Source organism: Kogia breviceps, chromosome 10 (genome assembly GCF_026419965.1).
Source record: "Kogia breviceps isolate mKogBre1 chromosome 10, mKogBre1 haplotype 1, whole genome shotgun sequence".
NCBI lineage: Eukaryota > Metazoa > Chordata > Mammalia > Artiodactyla > Physeteridae > Kogia > Kogia breviceps.
In genome coordinates, this window is record NC_081319.1 from 11,467,841 (window position 1) to 11,493,670 (window position 25,830).

Genomic DNA, 25,830 nt, shown 5'->3' on the forward strand with positions numbered 1-25,830 from the left:
TCCCCTTTTGATAAGGACATCAGTCACATTGGATGAGGGGCCCCCCTCATGACCTCATGTTAACTTGATTACCTCTGTGAAGACCCCTGTTTCCAAATTAGGTCACATTTCTGAGGTGTTGGGATGTTAGAACCCGAACCTCTCTTTGGGGGTGGGGGACACAGTATAACCCATAACGCACACCATTTTTCACCCCCTTCCCACCCAACCAGACATCCTCCTTATCCATCCCATCTCAGGCGAGCCTTCTCTGAACACCGCAGACCTCACCCAGCCCTGCTGTCTGCCCTCGTGTATTCTTCCTTCATGTTTGTTGTGGATGGCTGGTATCTGCTTGTGTTGTGATCTGGTCAGTACCTGTGTCTCCCTCAGATGCTCCTCTTCGTGAAGGCAGGAGCGTGACTGTTCTTTGCACCACTGCAGCCCCAAAGCCCAGAACCTGACTGTCAGTAAAGGGTATCAGTAAAGGCCCATGGTGGCCTTGCACCACTGCAGCCCCAAAGCCCAGAACCTGACTGTCAGTAAAGGGTATCAGTAAAGGCCCGTGGTGGCCTGAGTGAATGAACGATTGAGAGATTAAGCTTCACTAATCACAAAAGCAAAGAGAAGTTTTTAAGCAAGGCCCTCAGAATCAGAGAGATTAGTATTTCCTCTGGAGAGAAAGAATTTGCTCCAGAATCCGCCAAGGGCCAAAACCCCGCCCTCACCTCTTGACTAATGGTCATGGCCTCTCCCTCCTACCCCATCACCCCGGGAGAATCCACTCAGCATAGCTTTGCAGGGAAGGCCTCAGGAACCTCGGGGAAGCTGGAGGTGAGTCAGAAAGGCTGGTTAAGTGAACAGCTCTGAAACCTGACCCTTGGCACGGAGCTTGGGGGAGGCGGGTTCGCAGAAGGTAACAGTGCTTGCTTTAAAATTCAAGGGGCCTGAGGGAGCATCATCTTGCAGAAAAGCACTCTAGTTGGTGAGGGGCCAGGTGTAGCCCAAGCTCCAGGTACCCGGTTGCTCTCCCACCGCTGCCTGACGGCGGCGTGGATTTTGACGGGTCCACCCCTCCCCCCGGGGCCATCCTGCACTCACCTGCGTAGGAGATGCAGCTTTAACCTTTGTGGCCTCTACTCTCCCTTGTGTGGGTGGAGAGACCTTTGTCTGGCTCAACTGATGCAAGTCGAACTACCGACCCATAAAGGAATTCCAGCCCCCGAGCTTCCCAGGACCCCTGGGGAACACCTCATAGGCAGTAGAATCCCAAAGGGAAAAAGGATAGGCCTCCTTAAACCTAGCTCAGGACGAGGGCCAAGCCGGAAAAAGTGACTTGCAGGCCAGTCACCACGTTTTTCCCCAGTGAAAGGCTGACTCATTGCAACAGGCCTGGACTGGCTGGGACTCGAGCCGGTGGCTTGGAACATGCCTGGGCAGTGAACGCCTTGTCTAAAGGCTGGGTGGTGAGAAGCTGCGGATCAGGGGAGCACCCGCACGCAGCCTGGGAGCCCGAGGGGAGCAGGGGGACGGGGTCCCTATTTTCCCTCCCCCTCAAACTCTTGGGGGCCTGGCATAGCACAGCAGGAGCTGGGTAAGGTCTGGAGCGGCCCTAAGACCCCAGGGGAATTAAGTCCTAATGTCCTAAGACATACGTGTTATGGTGTTTCCTCCCCATAGGACATGCAAACAGAAAACAACACTAAACTTAAATGTAGAGAAAACTAATAAGGTCTTGATTTGCTTCATGAGCATTTATCTCCATGCTTTCCTTTGAAATATCAAAGTGGAATTATTTTCCAGCATGGGGGAAGATGGAAGGGAACTGGGGTTACTTTCCTAGTGCCGTGAGCACATGTCCAGTCTGCCCTTGGGGTGATTTGGCACGATGCAGAGTGCAGAGTTTGACTCTGAGGGACCCCCCGCCCCAGACCCTCTTCCCTCCTCATGCCATTGTCCATGTTGACATCCAGGGCTTTCTGGCAAGGACTTTTGAGTCTTGCGTTGGTTTAAATCCTGGCTGTGCCATCTGCTTGCTGTGTGACCTTGGGTAAGTCACTTGATCTCAAGTGACTAAATTTCTGTACACGTCAAATGGAAAGTACACGGGATAAATGCACGCAGAGTGCGTAGCGCACCGCATGGCACGGAGTCTGGCTTATATACAAGATCTCTTCCAGCTTCTCCGTTTATGCCCTACAAAGCTGCTTTTTAGGAAAAAATGGCGTCAGTCATTCACACTTTAGTGTGAATAAGCTCCTGTCAGTGTCATTCCTTCTTTTCATTTATTTACTCAACAAATGCCACGTACCTGCCTGGTCCCTCATCTGAGTGAGGTGCCACTACTCTATGTACAGCTTTTTGTTTTTATCCTCACAGCAGTCTCTGCAAGATCACTAATATCCCCATTTGGTGGTGGAGGAAACTGAGACTCGGGGAGGTGAAAGAACGTTCCCAAGCTCAGACAGCAGAGCCTTGTTCATTCCGGAAACATTGACTGCATTTCTGCCCTGTCTCAGAATGGGGCCTATGGGCACAGCAGGCAGCGAGGCACGCCCCCATCTTAAGACCCTCATGGGCTACTGGCTGTCTTTGCACGTTTCTGTCATCACTCTAATTGTTAAAGTCCCTGAAAACCTTGTGCATGTGGTCAGGGAGCGCCTTCCCCTTCCCTCCAACTGCCTGTTACAGGGAGTTGCCTTCTTCCTAGTGTGCAGGACTGGCCCTGCCCAAGGCTGAGCTGCCAGATCAAGAAAGCCTCCTGCCTTTTCTTTCCACATCATTTTCTGGGGCTCTGCTGAGTAGATTTCCAAGACTACCTCAGAATTCCATTCTTCTCCCTTCTTTTGCACCTCACGAAATAATATATATTACAGAAATAACACATGTTCATTGTAAAAGAGAGAGACAGAGACAGAAGAGAAGAAAATAAAGAAAAGCAAAAATTTTCAAAGTAACAGTAACTCCAAGTCTTGCTGAGATGGTTAAAATGTTGTTGTACTGTCTGCCAGACCTTTCTCTTATGCAATTAGAATATAATTAATCGTGAGAATGATAATAATGATAACACTAATTTTAACTAGCCCTGACTTGAAGCTTCCTCTGTACCAGATACCGTTCTAAGCACCTTAAAAATTTTAACTCATTTATTCTTCACAATAGCTCAGTGAGCTGATTATTACCGCCCTCATTTTACAGGTGTGGAAATTGAGGCAGAGAGAGAGAGAACATTTAAAAGTGTACATGTTGGGCTTCCCTGGTGGCGCAGTGGTTGAGAGCCCGTCTGCCGATGCAGGGGACAGGGGTTCATGCCCTGGTCCGGGAAGATCCCATGTGCCGCGGAGCGGCTGGGCCCGTGAGCCATGGCTGCTGAGCCTGTGGGTCCAGAGCCTGTGTTCTGCAACGGGAAAGGCCACAACAGTGAGAGGCCCGCGTACCGCCAAAAAAAAAAAAATAAAAGTGTACATGTTACTCTTTGCTTTTAAAATGGGAGCATTCTGAAAGCAGTGTTTTGTGACCTACTTTTCTCCCCTTAACAATTATAAATTTACCTTCTCAGTTGTACTTTTTCATGACTATTTAGCATTCCAACCTGCATGCATACCATGAATTATTCAACCAGTGTCCTGTAGGCCACTTTCCTGATTTTCAAGGTTTTTTTCTAAACTATGAATGGCACAGAGATGTCCATCTTTGTAGCTTAATCTTTGAAAAGCTGATGAATCCCTCCCTGGGATAACTCCTAGAAGTGGAATCACCTCGTCTCGAGACATACCTGTTCCAGGGCTTCTGGCGTCCCTTGCAATGTTTCTCCCAGAGCAGTAAGACTCCTGGGAGGCTAAAGGGATGGGAACTGTCCCAGCCCCATGGAGGACAGCTTTGGTGATACCCATCAGAATGACAGATGCTCACGCTATGACCCAGCAGTCCCACTTCTGGGAGTTTATCCCATAAACATCATTATATACATACAAAGTGACACCCATATGTTACAACTAGTCACTGCAGCCCTGTTGGTAATAGTGAAGGGTCAGAAATAACCCAAATGTCCGTAATAAGGAACTGATCAAGTAAATGACAGTATATCTATACAGTGAAATCATATGCAGTTGTAAAAAGAATTCCAAGCCTTTCTATGTATTCATGGGAATAGCTCCCCAAGATATAATGGGTTAAAAATAAGTGCAGGCTATTGACAACAGCCAGGACATGGAAGCAACCTAAGTGTCCATCAACAGATGAATGGATAAAGAAGATGTGGCACACATATACAGTGGAATATTACTCAGCCATAAAAGGAAATGAAACTGAGTTATTTGCAGTGAGGTGGAAGGACCTAGAGACTGTCACACAGAGTGAAGTAAGTCAGAAGGAGAAAAACAAATACCGTATGCTAACACATATATATGGAATCTAAGAAAAAAAAATGTCATGCAGAGCCTAGGGGTAGGACGGGAGTAAAACACACACCTCGCAAGAGGGAGGAGATATGGGGATATATGTATATGTATAGCTGATTCACTTTCTTATACAGCAGCAACTAACAAAACAATGTAAAGCAATTATATTCCAATAAAGATGTAAAAAAAAAGTGCAGGGAGAGAACAAGTTAAAGGTATGCGTCTATCAGATACAAACTACTATGTATAAAATAGATAAGCAACAAGGATATTTTGTATAGCACAGGGAATTATAGCTATTATACTATAATAACTTATAATGGAGCATAATCTGCAAAAATACTGAATCACTATGCTTGTACACCTGAAACTAATATAATATTATAAATCAACTACACCTCAATTTTAAAAATGTGTGCAGAATGATATAAATAGCACGCTATTTTTGTACGAAAAAAGAAGGCAAATGATGGCCCTCATTGCAGTTGCATGTATAAACCCTGATAAGCTCTAAGATAAGTTAAAACAGTACCTACCTGCCTATTTCCGGTGATTTTGGCTGGTCCAGAGGGATCAAGATTAAAGAGAATGAATCAAGACAGGAGAACAGTTTTTTTCACCGATCACTTTTTGTGCTTTTAGATTCTGAAACTATGTCGTACTTCTATTCAGCAAATTCTAGCTCTTAAAATTTCGCTTCCGGTATTGTTAAATTTTTTTTAGCTGTGATAATGATCCTGTAGTAATTTTTTTTTTTTTTTTTTTTTTGCGGTACGCGGGCCTCTCACTGCTGTGGCCTCTCCCGTTGCAGAGCACAGGCTCCGGACGCGCAGGCTCAGCGGCCACGGCTCACGGGCCCAGCTGCTCCGCGGCACGTGGGATCTTCCCGGACCGGGGCACGAACCCGTGTCTCCTGCATCGGCAGGCGGACTCCCAACCACTGCGCCACCAGGGAAGCCCTGTAGTAATTTTTTTTAATAGAATACTTATTTTTGAGAGATAGTGAAATATTTACAAATGAAATTATATAATGTCCCGATTTGCTTCCAAATAATGTTTGAATGGAGGAAGCAGAATAGTATATATATTACAGATGAAAGTGATTGGACGTGAATTGATGACTGTTAAAGCTGAAAAGCGGGTACATAGAGGATTCATTCTGCTCTTCTGTTTACTTAAAAAAAATAATTTATTGAGGTGAAATTCACATAAAATCAAGCACTTTTCAAGGGAACAATTCAGTGGCATTTAGAACATTCACAGCGTTGTGCAACGGCCACCTCTGTCTAGTTCCAAAACATTTCCATCACTTCAAATTAAAACCCTGTCCCGTTAAGCAGTTTCCCCCCATTTCTCCCTCCTTCCAGCTCCTGGAAACCGTCTGTCTGTGTTGTCTCACTTCTCTGTTGTGGACTTATCTGTTCTTGATATTTCATATAAATGGACTGAGAGTATTTGTGACTTTCTGTGTCTGGCTTCTTTTACTGCGCATAACGTTTTTGAGGTTCAGCCATGTCGCAGTTTGTGTCCTTCTACATATCCATGTTGTAGTGTAGAGCGTGTAGTACTGCACTTCTTTTTAGTCCTTTGCGTGTATATACCACACCGTGTGTTTATCGGTTCACCCGTTGATGTACCTTGGGGCTGTTTCCGCTTCGGGGCTATCGTGGATAGTGCTGTTAGCAGTATGCCTGTTCATGTCCTCGTCAGAGTACCTGTTTTCAGGTTTTTGGAGTGTGTACCTAGGAGCACAATCGCAGTTATATGGTCATTCTGTGTTTAACTTTTTGCCACGTCACTCAACTGTCCTCCCCAGCAGCCGGACCGTCTTACATTCCCACCAGCAATGTAGGAAAGTTCCAAGTTCTCCACGTCCTCGTCAACATGTTTTTTCTTTATTGTAGCCATCCTAGTGGGTGTGAAGCGGCTTCTCGTTGCGGTTTTGATTTGCATTTCCCCGCTGACTAATGATGTTGAGCGTCTTCTCATGTGCTCCTTGGCCATTGGTACATCTTCTTTGGAGAAATGTCTGTTCAAGTCCTCTGCCCATGTAAAAATTGGGTCATTTTTCTTTGTGTTGTTCCTGTCTACTTTCTCAGATGTCTTCAATTCTCCACAGTAAAAAAAAAAAAAAAAAAAAGGTGCAAAAATATTAGACGTTTTATTAAGAAACACACATCTCCCCTCCCCCCGCGCCCCGGGGAAAAGTAGTAGTTTTTCCCTCCTTTTTACCCCACTTGAATTCCCCAGAGATCCTTGCATGAGCCCTACCTCCATATACCATCCATAATGCGGTTTCCAAAAAAACCGGATTTGCTCTCCAAACAAATAAATAAGCACACGTGTCTTCCCTTTCACCCTCTTACAGGTAGGTGCAGGGTGGAACGGCAGGGCTCTTAGGAGTAGCCGAGGCTGGCTGCCCCCATCACTTTGGCCACAGCCTGAGGCCAACCCCCCACCTACCTAGCAGGCTGGTGACTCATTCCCTGAGGGCCCCGTGTAGAGCGGAAGAAACCTTCTGGGACCCAGTCCAGTCACATCACAAGACTGGATGGCCCAGCGCGTCGGTGGCTTTGCACAGCCAACGGGAGAGGCTTCACCCAGCTCATGTTCTGCTGCGGCAGTCGGGCCAGACAGATGGCTTGGGATAAATAGCGGGGGGTGTTGCCGAAGGGTTGGGAATGTGGCTTTGAGTGGCCTCAGCCTCCCTCTGGAACCCGGAGAAGGAGGTAGGTGAGGTGAAGCCCGTGCTTGACGAACGGGCTGTAGTTTGGGGCCTTGCACACATTCTGTGCTGTTTCTTAGCAGTGGAACTCTTGCTCAAACAAACCTTTACGATATTTAGGACAGAGAAACAGGAAGCTGCTCCAGCTAAAGAGGGGGTGAGCAGCCCAGAGCCTTCCCTCCCTCCATGCCACGTGGCCCTCGGGGGAGTTCTGCGTCTCTGGGGAACATGCCGGTCCGGTTCACACAGAGTCTTTATATGCAACCACTTGGGAACTCAGTGCGGTCTGTCTCTTGGAGCCTTGAAGGGGCTCCAGAGGCTTGAGGAGAAACCTGGCAGCCCGGCAAGCTCCAGCCTGAGATTCTGACCCCCCCCCCCGCCCCTTGCACACAGGGAAGAGACCTCTTGCTGACCGCTCACCCGCCACGTACTGGGGAGCAGACCAAGGGCTGCAGAGATGGGCCAGGGTGTGCGTGGGCTGCAGGAAGCTGCAAGGGACGGGAAGGAGCTGCAGGGGCCTGGTCTCCAGGCCTTCCAGCCTCCATTCCAGCAAGAGAGCTGGGAACTCGGTCTCAGCCTCCCTCCCTCCGTCCAGCGGAAGCGCCTCACCCCCAGTGGTCCATAGGTAACTACTGCCCCAGGCCCCTCTACCTGCCTCTCTCCTAACCTTAAGGGAGATGTGAAGGAAGGAGTGGCCCCTCCTCTCACCCCAGAAAATTTGACATCGAATTTCCTCAAACCCGGATTCTGATTCTCGGCGTAGTCAACCTGAGTGCCCAGCCCGCCCCAAGCCCCAGTAGTCGGGCAGGGTGAGTTCTTTAATTAGAGAATGGGCCCATTTTTGGCTGCAGGATGGTATGTGGGGACATTTGTCAGGAAGCAAATAAAGCGTCGGGCGAATAACTTTACCCTGAGCTTCAGTTATCTCCTCCACCCACGGGGCAGCATAGTACCTACCCCATGGGGCTATTTTGAGGATTAAAGGAGATAATGCATGCCCAAGCCCGATGTCACAGCAGCTCAGTTTAGAAGCACTTCTATACCCGAGAAAGGGCCTAGCTCTGTCCTTCACGCGATGTGTAACCTCTGATGAGGCTCAGATTTCTCCTCTCTGAGCTCCAGTTTTTTCACCTCTTATTAAATACCTACCCTTCACAGTTGCTATAGGAAGTAGAGATAATTCACATAAACTGCTTAATATAGTGCCTGGCATAGGGAGAGTACTCAAAATATTGTCGTAACTGAGGCAATTGTTATACTTTACTATTATTATTTTTATGATTACCATTACTATTATTCAACAAGAAGGGCAACGGGGTTTTGTAGTTAAGCGCATAGACTCTGGAGCCAAATCGCCAAAGTTTAAATTCCAGTTCACCGCCGGAGCCGTGTGACTTTAGGCAAGTCGCTTAGCCTCTCCTTGCCTACCTTTGTTAACGATATAAGGAGAATAATAATTAAACCTACCTCACGGGGTTGCTGTGAAAATTAAGTTTTTGTATATGGGGCGCTTTGAGGAGTGCCTGGCAAATCATACGTGCTACAAACTGCTGCTAGTAATAGTAGTATTGGTATTACTACTACTATGCACAACCAGATTCTGAAAGCCTTCCCCTTGGATCCAATTAAGAGGCAGGAAACTAACATATTCACCATTCCACGAATGGTTTAGTGCCTCAGAAGCTGTGTGACCTTGGGCCAGTTAACTCCCCTCTCTGAGCGCGCCTTTATCTGTCTCCAAAATGTGAATTATAACAGTACCTGTAATGCTCCTTCTAGGTTGTTAGGCTTCATTAATGAGCCGTGACGCGTGGGAAGCTTCTAGCTTCTAGTTAATTAGGCTCTTTTTCCAATGCCCTGCCTAAATCCAGCTCCGCCGCACCAGCAAGCCTTCCCTCCCGCCCTCCCCCCCTACCCCGGGAGAGCGCTCGGATTCCCTCCCGCGGGGCGCGAAGGGGGGCTGCCCGGCGCCCGATGCCAGGCCCTATTCTGGGGGCCGAGCGAGCCCGCGACCGTGCCAAGCTTCCCCTGGGATCAGGTTTCTGCTGACGCGGTGCCAGGCACGTCTGCTTCCAGGAACCGGCAGCCGCATTTAGCCGCGGGCCGCACATGAAAGGGCTGCAGTCGGAAACGTGACGTTGTGTCAACAGGCGAGGCAGGTCAGCGCTGGGTGAGACCATCCAGGCCTGCCGGAGGCTCACGCCCTGTCTGAAGGCGGCTGGATCGCAAGTGTCCGCTCCCCTGCCTCTGGCCACCTCTCCTCGGCCCCAAAGCCAGCGCTTCAGCCCCTCCCACGCACGCACACACACACACACACCCTTGGTTAACAGAGGTTCTCTTTGTCCCCAAGGGGCCAAAGACTGGGGTGCGAACCCCTCCTCCGCATCTCCCTCCGAACCACTTGGAACCTGCTGGAACCGACCTAGAAAGAAGATCAAGGGCAAACTGGAAGCAGAAAAGGATGCAGAGGGAGGGCTGCTGCTTTGAGGGGTGCTCCATAGGCTCCAGTCGTGGGATTCTGGGTCGCGGCTGTGTGGAACCCCAAACCCTTTTTAGTTCAGGGTGAGGCACCACTTTCCTGTGTCTCCACAGCTACTCCTTGAGTCACGGCCCAGGTTGGAGAGAGGGGGGCAGGCCCAAAGAGCCAGGCCTTGATGTCAGCCCCGTGCTCCAACCCCAGTATACCCTTGATTTGTTTAGGTTTTTTACCCATAAAGTCTAGCCAGAAAAGCTTAGCAATTCATGGAGGAATTCAGGAGCTTAACGGGCAGGAGACCCTGAGGGCCAGGCCCTAAGCTGCTGGGAGAAAGAGGGCCTTACCGATTGCTGTCTGCCTGCCGTCTGCCTGCTGTAGGACTTGTGAGGGGGGCTCAGAATCCTTTTTTAATGAACCACAAACAGGTGTGGAGGGGGCGATGCCAGACTACCAGTTCATTGATAAGACCACCAGCTCACCTCCTGACTCCTCCCATGACATCAGGCTGCCTGCGGGCACCTCACACAAGCCAGGCAATGCTCACTCTTGCCTGTTGGCTCATCAGCAGAGAGGGAAGGTGACATTTGAAGCAAACAGACACGAAGGGCAGGTGGTGTCTGCCTGGCTGAGAACTCCCTGGGGGCAGTTTCCCTGCATGGGCTCCAGACAGCCAGAGGGTTCTGGAAGATGCTTTGGGATCTGGAGCGTGGCGCGCCAGGCGCTGGCCATCAGGAAACATCAGGACACCTCTGAGAGCGGGAAGGGGACAGACAGAAACGCTCACTCGACGGGGTCATTTCCCACTTCTTTTCCCATGGAATTTTTTTTTTTTTTTTCATAAGAGCGCTTGACCAAGGAACACCAATATTCATTCACACACAAACACACCCAATAAGAGGAAGTCCAGGAAGGATGTAGAAACTAATCATGGAATGTTGCTTTCAGAGGCAATTGGACAGGATATGACAAATCCATTAGATCGTGCTAGGCTCCAAAAAGTTAGAACTGCCTCGGTAGAGGTGCTATCCCCAGCAGCAATTATTGTTGCAACATAATCCATTAAATCTTCTCTCAGCGGGCTCCCCCCCTGCAGCAAGCTCCCCAGACACTGAGGCCCACCATTTCGTACTTTGATTTTCTATCAGGTTTTAAGGAGCATGACAAAAGCAGACTGGGGGAAAAAAAATAGGCTTTTTCCTTAACTCTGGAAAGAGGCACAGGCTGATAGCGAACCTCTGGCAAAGGTTAGTCTAAGAAAACAATTGAACAAATATTTACCTATGAAATTGACTAAGCTTATTCTGTCTGAATACAGGCATGGGAAAAGCTGAATGAAATCACACCAAGATTAACTAGTTGTTGCCTTTAGTCAAGAGGTGAGGGCAGAAGTACAAGGCCATATCACTCACACCCTGGAGAGTTCTTTCAAAAATGCGCGACACCATCTTTCTCTTCCACAGGAAAAGGATTATTTTATTAAGTATTTTAAAACAACTACTTAACATTGACTCATAGATAAAAATATGTACAATTTCCCACCTTCAGGAAGGCTCCAAAATATAGACACTGTACCTCTCCCTAGAGAAAAAAAAATGATTCTCTTCAAAAACAGGAATACATTCATTTTTTTTCTCACTTTTGTAGATCAAGTAATTATACAAATAAACATCTGAAACATTTTCCTTTTTAATATATTTATATAATATATATTTATAACAGTTTTACAAATAAAGGCAACGACTTTAATACCAAAATAAAAACAGAAAAAGAAAAAGTTAAAACACGATCAGTGATCAAGCATAGTGCATTTCAAAAAGCTGGTGCAGGGCGAGCTGGACAAGTCAGAAAAGTACTCTGGACCAAAAATAAAACTTCTTTGAAGAAGACAGAATCCTTTTTAGCAATAAGGACACTCCATACGCCGTCGGGCGAGGGGAATTAGCCTGCAGAAAGGATGCTGCTTTGCCAAGGGTTGGTTAGGCCTTTAAGAAGCTAAGCTTGGTTAAAAGGAGTTTTAGGATAGAGCTGAGAGCCGAGTCTGGCTTTGCTTGTTGAAACTGCAATTTGTTACTCAGCTTTTACGCACTCTGGGGTGCTTGGAACTTAGGCGCCGCCTGCATCTCTCAGAGCCTGGTTTGGTTCCCTGGACAGAGAAACTGTTTCTAGGTGAGACTAGAAACAGGTGCCAGAGGCCCGGGGGACCCCTCCCTCCTCCCCTGGCAGCGGGGCTTGTACCAGGGGGCCCTCTTCAGTTCGTTAGTAAGCGAAATCACTTCGAAAGCCTGAGTAGGGAACTACATTCTCTTTACTCACCCGAGGCAGGGGTGGAGAGCAGACCTGTGGAAATCTCCCCAAACCACCACCGTGCTATGCCAGTGTCTGCTACCTCACCACTTTGCAGAAAGCTCGGTCTGAAAGCTCAGAAAGCTCTGCCCTCTCCCCATGTGGTGAGTCACGGAGACAATACAAGGGTGCAGGGTGGGGTCATAAGAGCTGGCTGGGAACTGCACTCTGGAAAGCCCTCCTTTGAAAGTACCTTTTGCTCAAAGCCACAGACCCAGCTCCCAAAGTGAAGACTGACTCACAGACCAAGACTTTGAAGCTTTTGAAAATCCAGCTGATCTGTGTCAGAGGGGGGTATTCTCTGGGAGGGGAAAAGCCCAGAGGTCTGTGACAGTCCCCTCTAAATCTCCTGACGTCAGGCAATCCTTCACGTCTTCCCTACACCAAAAGGAGCTTTAATGTCCCATACCAGCACACAATGCATATGCGTGTGCGCACGTGCGCACCCCCCCCCCCATCCCCGAATCTTCTCTCCCTGCCTCAGATGATCTTGGCATACACACTGGAACAATCCTGCTACACTCACAGACACATGTTTTTTTTTTTTTTTTGGAAGTAGGGAGGAAGGAAAGCGAAGCAGCAGGATCCCCTAAATAGTTTAGTCTTTGGTTTCTAAGTTTAAAGGGGGGATCTGCTTCAGAGCTTGGAGAAGGGCGGAAGAGTCGATGGCCGGATGGGCTGGCAAGGGAGAAGGGAGTCTCTGGGGCATGAGGAAGGGGGCTGAGATCTTGTCTGGGTTCATGAAGCTGGTGAGAGCTGCGGCAGAGGCGTTGAGGCCTGGGTATAACACTGGGACAGAGGTGGGATACCAGCACTTCTCCAGCATGGGCAAGTAGGCAGTCGCTGATGGTGGGATCAGATAGAAGGGCAGGCAAAAGGGAGGCTGGTGCGGGTGTGGGCCCAGGAACGGGGAGCTGATCAGGTCACTGCTAGTGAAATGGCCTTCATCATCTGAGAGCTGCATTCTGCTCTTTTTCGTGGGGGGTTCTTCGGATTCTTGCTTAATAGCACCGATCCTTTCTCCCATGGTGAACCTGCGTCCATGATCACTTTTGAAGTACGGCTGCTCGACACGCAGCTCAGTCTTCTCTGATTCTCCTCCGTAGCCGCTGTCTGTGTCTGTGTCACTGCCACTCTGCTCGCCGCTCGAGTGAGCGAAAGTCCTCTGGATGACGGGCACACAGTTTTTGCCTGGGCCTTCAGAGCCTTTGGCCAGGGAGCTGGGTTTCTCCTTGAAGTCCATCGCTTTGGCAGCTGGGTCTGACGGCTTCCTGGCGGTACCACCCTGCAGGAGCTCGGAGACCACACGGTGGAGGTGGGTGACGAGCTGGGAAGATTTCAGGTCCCGGGTGTTCTCGTGCTTGGCCAGGTACTGAAGCACCTCCCGGGCACATGTCTGGAAACCTGAGCAGAACATCTCTTGACCTGCTTCGACATTTCTCCCCGACAGATCACCTGGATCAACACAGATCCAAAGGAAGACATTTCAGAAGGCCCTGTGGTTCACCTGGACACCTATGTTCCAAAGACCCAGAGCTTTCCTTTCTGTTAACAGCATTTGCTGATTTACGTTCCTAACTCCAAAAGTAATAGGATCAGGGGAAATGTGAATGACAGCAAAAAGTATAAAGAATAAAATAAAAATCATCCATAATTCTACCACTCAGAGATGAAATACGATTTATGATGGCTGTACAATATCCCATCACAGAGACCATATTTAATAGAGACAGACTGTTTCCCCTCTTGTTGAATTTATAGGTTGCTCTTGAGTTTACATTAGAAGTGACACAGCAATGAACATCCTAGTATGTTTATAACCAGAGTCAATTTGTATCTTTTTACCATAGGGAGTGACCGGATCATCAAAAAAGGAGAATGAAGGAACAGCGTCACCTAATGTAAGCTTATTTTCAATGACTTATACAAGCTGCAGTCATGCTGTCATCTTTAAAGGCTATTTCTAAGTCTTTTCCATGTATTCCATTCATGATTCCCCAAGAAATCAGGTATGATCATCTTCCTCCTTTCAGTGAGGAAACTGGCAGAAGCACTTGCTAGCTTTTTGTGATTCTCATCATACTAGTTTGGAAAGGAGGGCAGAGAAGAATGGAATGAGGGAGTGGGTAGAGGAATTTCTCCCTAGTTTGTACAGTATGATTTGGAACGGGTGAGACGAGATGGTTAGAAGGTGGCTATGGATTCTCTAGAAGTCAGTAGAAACAGATGATGAAACTTCAGTGGTTTCGTTAGATTGTGTAATTCACCAAGATACCTAGTGGCTATTCAGGGAATCACATGAAATGCAGGAAAAACTGTTGTCCTCCTGCCAGGATCGTACCACACACCGAGTGATAAGGAAGTAGAGAAACAGGAAAACACTGGGGCATACCCGTGATTTATTCTCCAGTGAAACAGGGCTAAGAAGAACAACTGTAGAACACCCACGATGCAAATTATAGGTGCCTTGGCATTTTCAAAAGGAGGGGGGAAAACTCCCGGAATCCAGAAACTCTTAAGTCAAAAGGCCACAGAAATATTTTACCATTCGACCAAAACGTATTCACGCCAGGTGGCACGCGCAGCATTCCGAATAAAAAGTCTGACCTCTCAGGAAAGAGAAAACGGCATCTCCCCCAACGAATAAGCAATTGTTGCAGGAATGTTTCGCATACCAGATGCTGAGCCCACAGGCTCTCTATTTGTGCTAGAACTCTTAGGAGATGAGAGCCAGGCTTGGGTACTCACCAGCTTGCAAACCGCTCTGCAGGGCAATGATTTTCTGCTGTTGTTGATCAATTAGGTTCGTTAGTGCTTTCACATGCTTCAAGGTAAGTTCAAGAACCACTGCTTTTTCCAAGTGACCCAAAGTCTGGAATAAAAAGAGCCTCGGTCAGCAGTGAGCGCAGAGAAAGCCCACCTCTGGGACACTAATTAGCCATGAGATATGTCTCTGAAGGAAGGAAATAAAAAAAACAACCTTTCCTGGTTGGCTAAATTTAGTTTTAAGTTTATAGATGAAGTTTCAAAAAATATATATATATATGTATTCAATATATATATTTTGATGAAAGAACAACAAACTGTCACCCATCTCTGGGGGCCTTTGGGAAACGGCAGCTAGCTTAGGAGAAAGCTTTGACAGATAAATTTTTCCAGCAGCCGTTGCTGACCTTAACTCAGGGGAATCGGAGGTAACATTTCTCTGCAGTGGTGTCAACCCGAGGAGAGACTTCTGCTGTGTCTGGCAGCCAAGAGGCTTTCCCTAGTTTCTTTCCTGACATCCTGTCATAACTTCCAGCTCACCGACACTTTTTTCTTCCTCCCTAAATACTATTCTTTTTTCTTTCCCCAACCGAAGCCTGCCAAGCTAGTAAGCTGTTGGCTATTGCCAAGAAAGGACAGCACGTAAAACACACACACTCACACGCACACATACACACCCCCAAACAAGTCCTCTTATTTTAAAAAGGGACCGGGGGGCGGGGGGGAAGGGGGTAAAATATTGGCGAGTTGCTTGATTTGCTCAATTCGGGAACACGCGATAACCCTGAAAATGGCCAGAAGGGACAGTCTTAAACGCTTGCAAGGGAAGGCCAGCCGGTGTCGGTGCCAACCTGGAGAAGTACAAACGGTTTCTCACCTCGTTTGCACGAGGCTGCCAGAAAATTCTGACCCTGGGGAAGGGTACCCCTAAACAGAGCCGCCCACCAGCTCGGATCCGGCCATCGGGTCTGCAGTTCCCAGTGGGGCCTGCAGGGGGCGAGTGACCCTCGCCCGCCCTCTGGGCAGAGGATATGGTTTGGAGAGGGGCCAGCTTCTCACTTACTGTAAGTTTGAGATGTTCGGGGAGGAGATCCTTCAGCTGGGCGATGCACTCGTTAATCCGGTCACGTCTCTTTTTCTCGATGAGCCGGTGCGGCAGTTTGTAGGTTTCCTACGAAGCGCACGGGGAGACGGTGGGCGCGGGAGGAGGGGGGTGAGGAGCCCTCCCCCTCCCCCGCGGCGCGAGGAGTAGGGGCAGCGGAGCAGAGTCACACCCAGAACCAGCTCCCCTCCGCCCCTTCTTCTCCAGGCCACTCAGTAGAGGCACAGAGCCCACACCTGGCATACCCCCTCCGGCCGCAAAGTGAGCAAACTTTTACTGGAAACTCAGCGCGTGCGAGGGGCTGGGGTCCCCAGGGGCGCGGTGATCTTACCTTGCTATCCTCGCTCCGCTTTATTCCCCGCCGCGACTTGTACACTTGGTACATGTGGGCAAAATCCATCCTGCAGAGAGAGGGACGAGGAAGGGCTGTGACTTGCGCACCGGCTGCAGGAGCCCTGGCTGGCAAGAACCCCGGATGCGCCCAGAACTACTCCGAGTTGCAAGCCGCGCACAACGCAGGACTAGAGTTGAGGCTTGAAAGGGCCGGGGGTGCCAACTTACCCTGGTAGGTCTCCGGGCTCCAGTCCTGGCGCTTTGGGCAGGCAAGCGGGGGGCGGTTGCGCACTGGGGATCCGCTCCATTGCGCGGCGAGCCGGGGCCACTGTGCGCTCCTGTCTGCAGCGGCAGAGCGTCGGGTGAGGACTGTTCTGGAGAGGGTTTCGGGGGGTCTCTTTGCAGGGGTTCTTCGGGCTCTGAGCTCCTTGAAATCCGCTGGGATGCCGGGAGCTGCGGCTCTGAGGTGCGGCTTCAGTTGGGGGCGTGCATGGTGGACCCGCGGCCTCGGGCTCCGGCTCTGCGCACAGACTGGCAGTGTGTGCTCCCTGCGCCGTCTGCGCCGTGTGAGCCAAGTGAATGAGAAGTGGGGCGGGCGGGGAGGCGGGAGGGAGCGCGGGGGGGCCGGTTAGGGCGGAGTGGGGGGGTAGGGGGGGCGAGCCGAGGAGTAATGGAGAGGCTGCGGGCTGGGTTAAATGGGAACGAGTGGGTGGGTTGGAGCTACGTGTTCTACCCTGTGACTCCAGGCACGTCTGGCCGCTGCCGGGGAGGGAAGGAGCGACCTGCCCGCCCTCCCCCGGCTTCATCACATGAGTCTCACGTGTTGGACGACGCTCCCGCGGCCGCGAGGGAGCCCCCGCCTCCACCCCCGGCCCCCAGGTGTCTGCGGCTGCCTTTCCCCGAAGAGGGGGTGGCAGCGCAGCCCAGGTCCTGCCCAGCCGGGTGGGGTGGGGGGGGCGAAAGCTGGAAGGGGCCGGGGAGGTGGGGGGAGGTTGGTAACGTGGGCGAACCTGCCCCAGGGAAATGAAGTAAGTTCCCGTCTCCTGGGAGGGAACGGGGGAGGACGGACCCGCCCGCGTCTGACTCAAGCCGGGAGAGGAATATCCCCTCGCTAGCTCCAGCCCAACCCTCTTCCTCCTCCCCCCGCGCGGCCAGCTCGGAGGAACCGGCGCGCAGCGGAGGGAGTCGCCCGCCCCCCTCCCCGCCTTCCCCAGAGGCTGGGGTTTCTTTCTGTGCCGGCTTCCCTGCCCCCACCCCTCGGCCCCGCGTCCAGGAATCGCCAGCCGTGGGGAGGGGCCGAGGGGCGGGGCGGATGTCACCCCATGGGAAGCGGGCTGGCAGCCAAGCGCAGGGGCAGCCGAGGCCGCCGCCGAGCACGCTGTGCGCACCTGACCGGCGAGGCTGTGCGCCGCGGGCCCCTGGCTCCCTCGGAGCTGCGTTCCCGGGCCCAGCCTGCAAGCCGGCGAGCACCCACTTGCGCACCCCCAGGGTGCCCCCCCCCCGCCCTGCACTTGGGCTAGTCAAGCACAGAAAGATACCGGGCGCGGTGCCCTGCGTCCCCTCCCTCCTCTGCCCCCACCGTCCTCTGCAGGACGCAGCCCCTCGGGCCGCAACGTTACACAACCGCAGCGACCGCGCCTGCCCTGCAGCAGCGCGGGGTGTGACACTTCACGTGGCCGGGGCTCGGGCCGCAGAGCTCCCGACTGCCAGCCCCTCTGCCCTGGCCGGGGGGGGGGGGGGGTCGAGGCCCCCGGGCTGCGGTGTGCCCGCCGGGGTCGGCCATCTCCCTCCTGCCGGGGACTTCGGGGGCGCTGTGTGCGGTCTGCGCTCGGAGGAGGAGGGAAGAGAGAGACTAGGACAAACTGTCCATCACAGTGACATCTTAGCGTTCATTCACTGGACACAGATTGTTGAGCCCCCTGCCCTGTGCCAGCCCCCTGCCCTGTGCCAGGCGTTGTACCCGTTGCTAAACTGTGGGCGAATCGAGCACGGATTCTGCCCTTGAACTCACGGGAACGTCTGAGAAGAGGTTCCGCTGGGCAGGGAGGGGGAAGGCAGCCCTGGGAAAATTATATCGGTGCCACCGACGGACAGAGGGGGGAGAGAAAAAGAAAAGATAGGAAGTGTGTGTGTTTCTGTTTTTATTAAATTTTTTTTAAAAAAATTTAATATGAACAAAGATGCCTGGGCAGAGGAGGAGAGGGGAGAAGTTAACCCATTGCCCGGAGCCTGGGGCAGAAAGGCCTCCTCCAAGCGGCCGCAGATCTCCGCAATCTCACTTGGGCCGCCGGAGGCCCCCCCCCCCGCCCCCCCGCCCCGGAAAAGTCCGGCCTCTGTGACCTTCTAACTCTGCCTGGAGCAGGGAAAACAGCTGAAACTCTAAGCCCGTGGTGTGAGCAGCGCTGATGCAGTCGGAGGAGGGAGCCAGTGGAAATTCATGACTAAAATAAGGCCTGGCTGGGGATTTCACTGACCTCTGTGCTGCCCTGCCCTGCAAGATCGGGGAGTTGAGAGATGACTGTAAGCCTTTCCCACCCCGCCTCGGGTCAGTCACCCCGCTGCGCAGTGACCCGGCTGTGGGAAGGATTGAAAAGAACGGTGTTCACGCCGGGCGCGGGTGAAGTAGCCTCGGCTGCAGTTTGGGGGCTGGGGTGGGGTCAGTCTTCACTGGCAGTGTCCTTGACACCCTAGAGAACTGGGATTCACACTTCGACCAAGCTGGGAGTGGATTTCCTTCAGGTCGCTCTGGAGAGCTCCTACTTCCTGTTTATGTTTCACAAGCGTCAAACTCATTAGCAAGTGTGAGAAGTGCCTCCTTTTCTAACTGCTGACTGGCCTGACCCCACTTGGTGGTTCAGCATCCCTCCCTCCTGCAATGTATTTTTACGGGCTTTTGTTACCAACCTTCTGCCTCCGGACAGGTGGGCAGCCAGGACCACAGGCGGGAGGGGACTGGAGTCGCTCCTGGGTTTGTGCTCTCAGTTTAAGGGGACCTGCTCCACTGTGAGACTTTAATAGGGGTGAAGAGTTGTCATGACTGCGTCCAAACCACAGTTCCACAAGGAAATAAGTACTGGGGAAGGAAGGAACATATGTCCCCACGGCTGTCACCACCCGCCCCCCGGCCCCGCCCAAGCCAGGAGTGAACCCCAACAGTTCAGATTCCATGGCTCAGCGCTCAGTATCATTCCTAGAATGCTTTGAAGTTATTGATACTTTTTGCCCTTACCTGACCTACAACTGGAAATAACAAAATATATCATTTCCTACTTTTTGTTTGTTCCAGATGTACTCTCAAGCATCAAGAATTCTCCCCACTTAACCAGAGTTCTACCATATCCAGCTGATCTTACTTAAAAAAAATAATTAATTAATTAATTTGGTTTTGGCTGCGTTGGGTCTTCGTTGCTGCGCGGGGCTTTCTCTAGTTGCAGCGAGGTGGGGGCTGGTCTTCATTGTGGGGCTCGGGCTTCTCTCTGCCGTGGCTTCTCTTGTTGCGGAGCACAGGCTCTAGGCGTGTGGGTTTCCGTAGTTGTGGCACACGTGCTCAGTAGTTGTGGCTGGCGGGCTCTAGAGCGTAGGCTCAGTAGCTGTGGTGCACGGGCTTAGTTGCGCCGCGGCATGTGGGATCTTCCCGCTGGAACCCCTGTCCCCTGCACTGGCAGGCATATTCTTAACCACTGTGCCACCAGGGAAGCCCCGCTTATATTACTTTTAATGTTTTTCTTTTCTCAATAGCTTATGATTATTTTTTATGGATTTAAATAAAATAATTCCTTCCCCTCGTGCATCTTTCCATCCCGAAGAATTGCACATGTTAATTTACTTCTCACCACCACCTTATAGGGCAGGTATTAGCTCATTTTTGCATTCATTTAACACATATTTATTGAGAACCACTGTGTGCCAGGCACTGAACTAAATCCTAGGAATATATAACGTGTCCTCTTGAGGAAATTGAGGCTCAGGGAGGTTAAATTACCTGCCCCAGCCTGAGAGCAGATCTGGAACTAGACCCCAGGTTTGCTGGGCTCCAAAGCTTGTGCTCTTAATCACTGTAGTTCCGGCTGCCTGGTAGGGTTGTCTCGGTTGCACACTGCTCAACTCCAGGGGGAGCCATTCACATTGCAGTCTGTGTGAAAACATCCTCTAGAGTTGTGCAAGGCAGCACTGAGCAGCTGCGCTGAGTAATCCTGACATTTTGTAGCCCTTTCCTCTGTTTTGTTTCTTCTAAGTGTACAGAGAACATGATTTTGCACAGGGAAGGACCAGATTTTTCTTTTCTGTGCTACTGAGGCTCAACATTTCAGTGGTCTGATGCTGTGCGTTGGGAAGAGTTAGGCAGACCCTTCCTAGCAGGAAGTTAGAGCCCACAGCCCCCTCCCTGCATGTACCCACACCTTTCTTGCCCAGATATCTATCACTTTTTGCCTATTGATGAAGTCTCACAACCTTTTTTTTTAATCACAGTTCACAGTAAGAAATACATTTTACATCATGACTAAACACGTACACACACATGCACCCTCGTGCACACACACACACACACACACACACACACACACATCTGAAGCATATTTAAACATAGAGCCGCCGAGACTTGGCTGGGCTATAGTAATAAGCGACCACTATTCTGTCTCTCACACTCTGAGCAACGATTGCTCGCTTAAAGAAAAACTTAAACCATTTAGGAAGAAGCCAACCCAATGTACTTAAGATGAAAAATTTACAAAATAATATCTCTTTGATATTTTCTTTCTGATATATTCTGGTCTTGTCTAGTAAATTTTAAAAAATATTTTGATCTTACTGAATTGATTTTTTAAAATTAATTAATTTATTTTTGGCTGTGTTGGGTCTTCGTTGCTGCGCGCGGGCTTTCTTTAGTTGCGGTGAGCGGGGGCTTCTCTTCGTTGCAGTGCGCGGGCTTCTCATTGCGGTGGCTTCTCTTGTCGAGGAGCACAGGCTCTAGGCGTGCAGGCTTCAGTAGTTGTGGCTTGCGAGCTCTAGAGCACAGGCTCAGTAGTTGTGGCGCACGGGCTTCGTTGCTCCGCGGCATGTGGGATCTTCCCAGACCAGGGCTCGAACCCGTGTTCCCCTGCACTGGCAGGCGGATTCTTAATCACTGTGCCACCAGGGAAGCCCCTGGCTTGATTTTTCAATCCACCAATAAATCCCGATCTACAATTTGGAAATATGCTCTGCACTAGAGATAGTGCTGGAATTTTGGCTTGTCCCCACCAGAAAAACGTCAACAGCATCTACACACTTGCAGATCTTCCTAAGGCACTTATAGAAATGTTAAATAAGACTGCAGATTCAGGATGAATTCAACGGTATAGATGTCTCCTTTCAGGACATCTTTGCTTTATGCTCAATTGTAGGAGTAAAATATTCAGAGTTTTGTCAGTATGTATCATGTTACGTGTTGGTGAGATGTAGTTCCTTCATTCAGTTGAGGAAGTTTTCTGCTGTTGCTAGTTTGCTGACAGAGTTTATCATAAAAGGATGTTGAATTTGTCAAATACTCTTTCAGCATCCAACGAGATAATCATGTGGCTTTTCTCTTTCATTCTGTTAATATCATGAATTACAATTTTTTTTAGCATTCAGTCAACCTTGAATTCCTGAGGTAAGCCTCTCTTGATCAACGTAGTATTTTTATTGTGAGATTTAATTAGCTAATAATATATGTTAAGGATTTTCATGTCTATGATTGTGAAGGATATTCATCTGTAGTTTTTCTTTTCTTGTAATCTTTGTCAGCTTTTAGTATCAAAGTAATGCTGGCCTCATAAAACAGTTTGGGAAATATTCTATCTCTTTTCTGAAAGATCTTAAGTAGGACTGGTACCATTTCTTTCTTAAATATTAGGAGAAGCTACTTGGGCCTGGAGTTTTCTCTGGGGGAATGTTTTTGCCATGAATACATTTTAATAGATTTCAGCCTATTGAAAATTTTTATTTCTTCTTTTAACAGTTTTGGTAATTTTGTTTTTCATGAAATTTGTCTCTTTCATTTAAAGTTGTGAATATATTGGTATAGTGTTATCCTTTTAATGTTTATATAATCTACAGTGATAAACCCTTTTACTTCTTTTAACATTTGTTCGTTTTTTTCTTTTTTCTTTTTTTCTTAATCATCTTGCCAAGAGGCTTATCAGTTGTATTAATCTTTACAAATATCCAATTTTGGATTTGTTGATTTTCTCTGCTGTCTGTTCATCTAATATTCCATCAGTTTTCTCTCTTATTTTTCTTTTTCCCTTTCTCCTGGTTATTTTATATTTAATTTGTTCTACTTTTTCTAGTTTCTTTTGATGCAAAGTAATATCATTGATTTTAAATCTTTCTTATTATAAGTATTTAAAGCTAAAGAATTTCCTCTAAGGCCCGCTTTCACAGCATCCCACAATATTTGGTATTTGTATTTTCCTTATCATTCAGGTCAAAATATGTCGTATTAGTCTTTGTGATTTTTCTTTGATTCATGGGTTATTTAGAAGGGTAATGTTTAATTACCAAATATTTGTTAATTTTCCAGATAACTTTTTCCTTTTTCTTTTGAAATAATTTTAGAATCACAGGAAGTTACGAAAATAACATAGAGAACTTTTATGTATCCTTTACCCAATTTCCCCCCGGGGGTAACATCTTACATGACATGACACAATATTGAAACAAGGAAATTAGCATAGATACAATCTACAGAGAATTTTCAGTTTTCACCAGTTTTACATGCACTCACTTATGTGTGTGTTTGCATCTGTATGTGTAGAGTTCTATGCAGTTTTATCACGTGTGTAGATTAGTGTAACAACCACCCCATCAAGATGCAAAACTGTCCTATCACTATGAAGTCTCCTGTTGCTACCTTTTTATTGTCATATCTGTTCCCTTCTCTTCTCCCATCTCTAATGTCTGGCAACCACTAAAATGTTCTCCATCTATAGTATCATGTTAAGAATATTATAAAAATGGAATCATATATTATGTAACCTTTTGAAGTTGAATTTTTTTTCTGCTCAGCATAATTCTCTTGAGATCCATTCAAGTAGTTGTGTGTATCAAGAGTGTTTCTTTTTTATTGATGAGTATTATTCCATGATGTAGATGTGTCACAAATTATTTTAACTATTCATCCACTCAAGGACATTTGAGTTCTATTTTTTTTTCTTTTTTTTTTGCTATTAGAGATAAAACTACCATGAACATTTTTCTACATGTTTTTGTGGAGACACAAAAAGCTTTCTTCTCCGGGATAAATGCCCAGGAGTATAATTCCTGGGTCATCTACTAATATATGTTTGTTCGTTTTTTAAGAAAATGACAAACTATTAGCCAGAGTAGCTGTACCATTTTATGTTCCCAGTGGCAATGTTTGAGAGATCTAGTTTCTCTGTTTCCCAACCAGTATTTGGTATTGTCACAAATTTTTTTTTTCAGCTTGTCCAAATAGGTGTGTAATGCCAGGTATCTTTTTATATTGGTTTCTAATTTATTACCATTGGGTCAGAAGACATACTCTATTTTATTTTAGTTCTTTGACATTTGTTAAGATATCTTTCATTGTCCAGCATATAGTCTATGTTGATGAATCTTCCCTGTGGGTTTGAAAACAATGTGTGTTCTGTAGTTCTTGGGTGCAATATTTTATCAAGTCATTTGGGTCAAATTGGTTGACAGTGCTGTTCAAATATATCTCTCTATACCTCTTTTATCTCTATATCTTATATCTCTATATCTCTTTTTGTCCATTGTCCTATAATTACTGAAATAGGAGTATTAAAATCTCTCCAACTAGGATTGTAGGTTTGTCCGTTTCTGTCAACTTCTGTTTGATACATTTTGGAACTCTATTCTTAGTTGCATACATATTTAGGATTGATAGGTCTTCCTGATGATTTTATTCCCTTGTCATTAAAATTTTTCTTCTTTCTCTTCAGTAATATTGTTGTTTTGAAGTATACTTTGTCTGATATTAATATACCCACACTTGCTTTTTTATACCTAGTGTTTGCATGATATATGTTTTTCTACCCTTATGCTTTCAACCTGTGTCTTTATAATTGAATTGTATGTTTGTAAACAGCATATTATGGGATTTTACTTTTATAGCAATCTGACAATCTCTGTTTTTTGTTTGTTTGTTTTTTTTTTCCTGGTACGCGGGCTTCTCACTGTTGTGGCCTCTCCCGTTGCGGAGCACAGGCTCCGGACTGCAGGCTCAGTGGCCATGGCTCACGGGGCCAGCCGCTCCGCGGCATGTGGCATCTTCCCGGACCCAGGCATGAACCCGTGTCCCCTGCATCGGCAGGCGGACTCTCAACCACTGCACCACCAGGGAAGCCCTCTGCCTTTTTATTGGAGTGTTTAAAATATTTATATTTGAGGTAGTTATTAATATGGTTGGGTTTAAATCTCCCATCTTGGTATTTATTTTCTACTTATCCCATTTGTTCTTTGTTTCTGCTCCTACTTTCCTGCCTCCTTTTGGATGTGTTGAATTTTTTTATCATTCCATTTTATCTCCTGAGTTTAAGTACACTTCTTTTTATTTATTTATTTATTTACTTACTTACTTATTTTTATTTTTAGCTGCACTGGATCTTCGTTGCTGCTCACGGGCTTTCTCTAGTTGCATCGAGCAGGGGCTACTGTTTGTTGCGGTGCGCAGGCTTCTCATTGTGGTGGCTTCTCTTGTTGTGGAACACCGGCTCTAGGCACGCGGGCTTCAGTAGTTGCAGCACGCAGGCTCAGTAGTTGTGGCTTACAGGCTTAGTTGCTCCACGGCATGTGGGATCTTCCCAGACCAGGGCTCAAACCTGTGTCCCCTGTACTGGCAGGTGGATTCTTAACCACTGTGCCACCAGGGAAGCCCTAAGTACACTTCTTTATGGTATATTCTAGTAGCTGTTGTAGGGTAGTAGTTCTTAAACTTTACCTGCATTAGAAACAGCTGGAGGTCTTATTAAGACACAGATTTCTGGGCCACACCCCCATAGTTTCTTATTCTGTGATAGAGCTCAAAAATTTCACGTGAGTTCTCAGATGCTGATGATATGTATCTGGGAAGCATACTTTGGAAATCTCTGCTTTAGAGATTGTGCTCTGTATCTTTAAGTTACCACAGTTTACCTTCAAATAATATGCTAAAAAATGCTACTATACAACTTGATAGATGTATAAGAACCTCACAACGATATAATTCTATTTATTCCTCCTCTTGACCTTTGTACTCTTGTTATCTTATGCTTTACATATGCTATAACTGTCACAATATTTTGGGTTTGTTTTTATTGTTTGTTGTTTGCTTTAAATAGGCAATAGTCTTTTAAAATGTTATTCATTCACAGATAGATATAGATGTAGACATATTACTTTGAAAAGGTCTTTGACATTTACCCATGTGTGTATCCTATCTGATACTCTTCACTTCTTCCTGCAGATCTGAGTTTCCTTCTGGTTTCCTTTCTGTTCATTCTGAAAAGTGAATGTTAGCTTTTCTTGAAGTGTTGGTCTGCTGGAGATGAATTCTCCCAAATTTTCTGCCTGAAAATGACTTCATTTCATTTTCACTTTTGAAGTATATTTGAAATATATTTTCACTGGATATGGAATTTGACAGTGTTTTTCTTTTAGCATTTTAAAGAGGTTCTATTTTCTTCTGGCCTCCATTGATTCTACTGAAAAGTCACCTGTTCTT

General features: G+C 47.9%; 1 protein-coding gene and 1 long non-coding RNA gene across 7 annotated transcripts in view; one reads left to right on the plus strand and one right to left on the minus strand.

Moving 5' to 3' along the window:
- Positions 1-11,026: 11,026 nt before the first annotated feature.
- BHLHE40 (basic helix-loop-helix family member e40) lies at positions 11,027-17,184 on the minus strand. The gene is made up of 5 exons (XM_059077110.2): positions 16,353-17,184; positions 16,123-16,192; positions 15,753-15,860; positions 14,672-14,795; positions 11,027-13,378 (listed from the first exon to the last, which is right to left on the minus strand). Exons 1-5 carry the CDS (start codon positions 16,928-16,930, stop codon positions 12,522-12,524), a joined length of 1,737 nt encoding a protein of 578 aa, XP_058933093.2. The 5' UTR covers positions 16,931-17,184; the 3' UTR covers positions 11,027-12,521.
- Positions 15,759-25,830, plus strand: part of LOC136794968 (uncharacterized) — a 143,329-nt gene continuing 133,257 nt past the window's right edge. For 5 of the 6 annotated variants that reach the window (XR_010842494.1, XR_010842491.1, XR_010842489.1 and 2 more), the window contains exon 1: positions 15,759-16,356. This is a non-coding gene — a long non-coding RNA (uncharacterized lncRNA). The remainder of the gene's footprint in view (positions 16,357-25,830) is intronic. The other variant, XR_010842488.1, reaches the window with a different exon arrangement.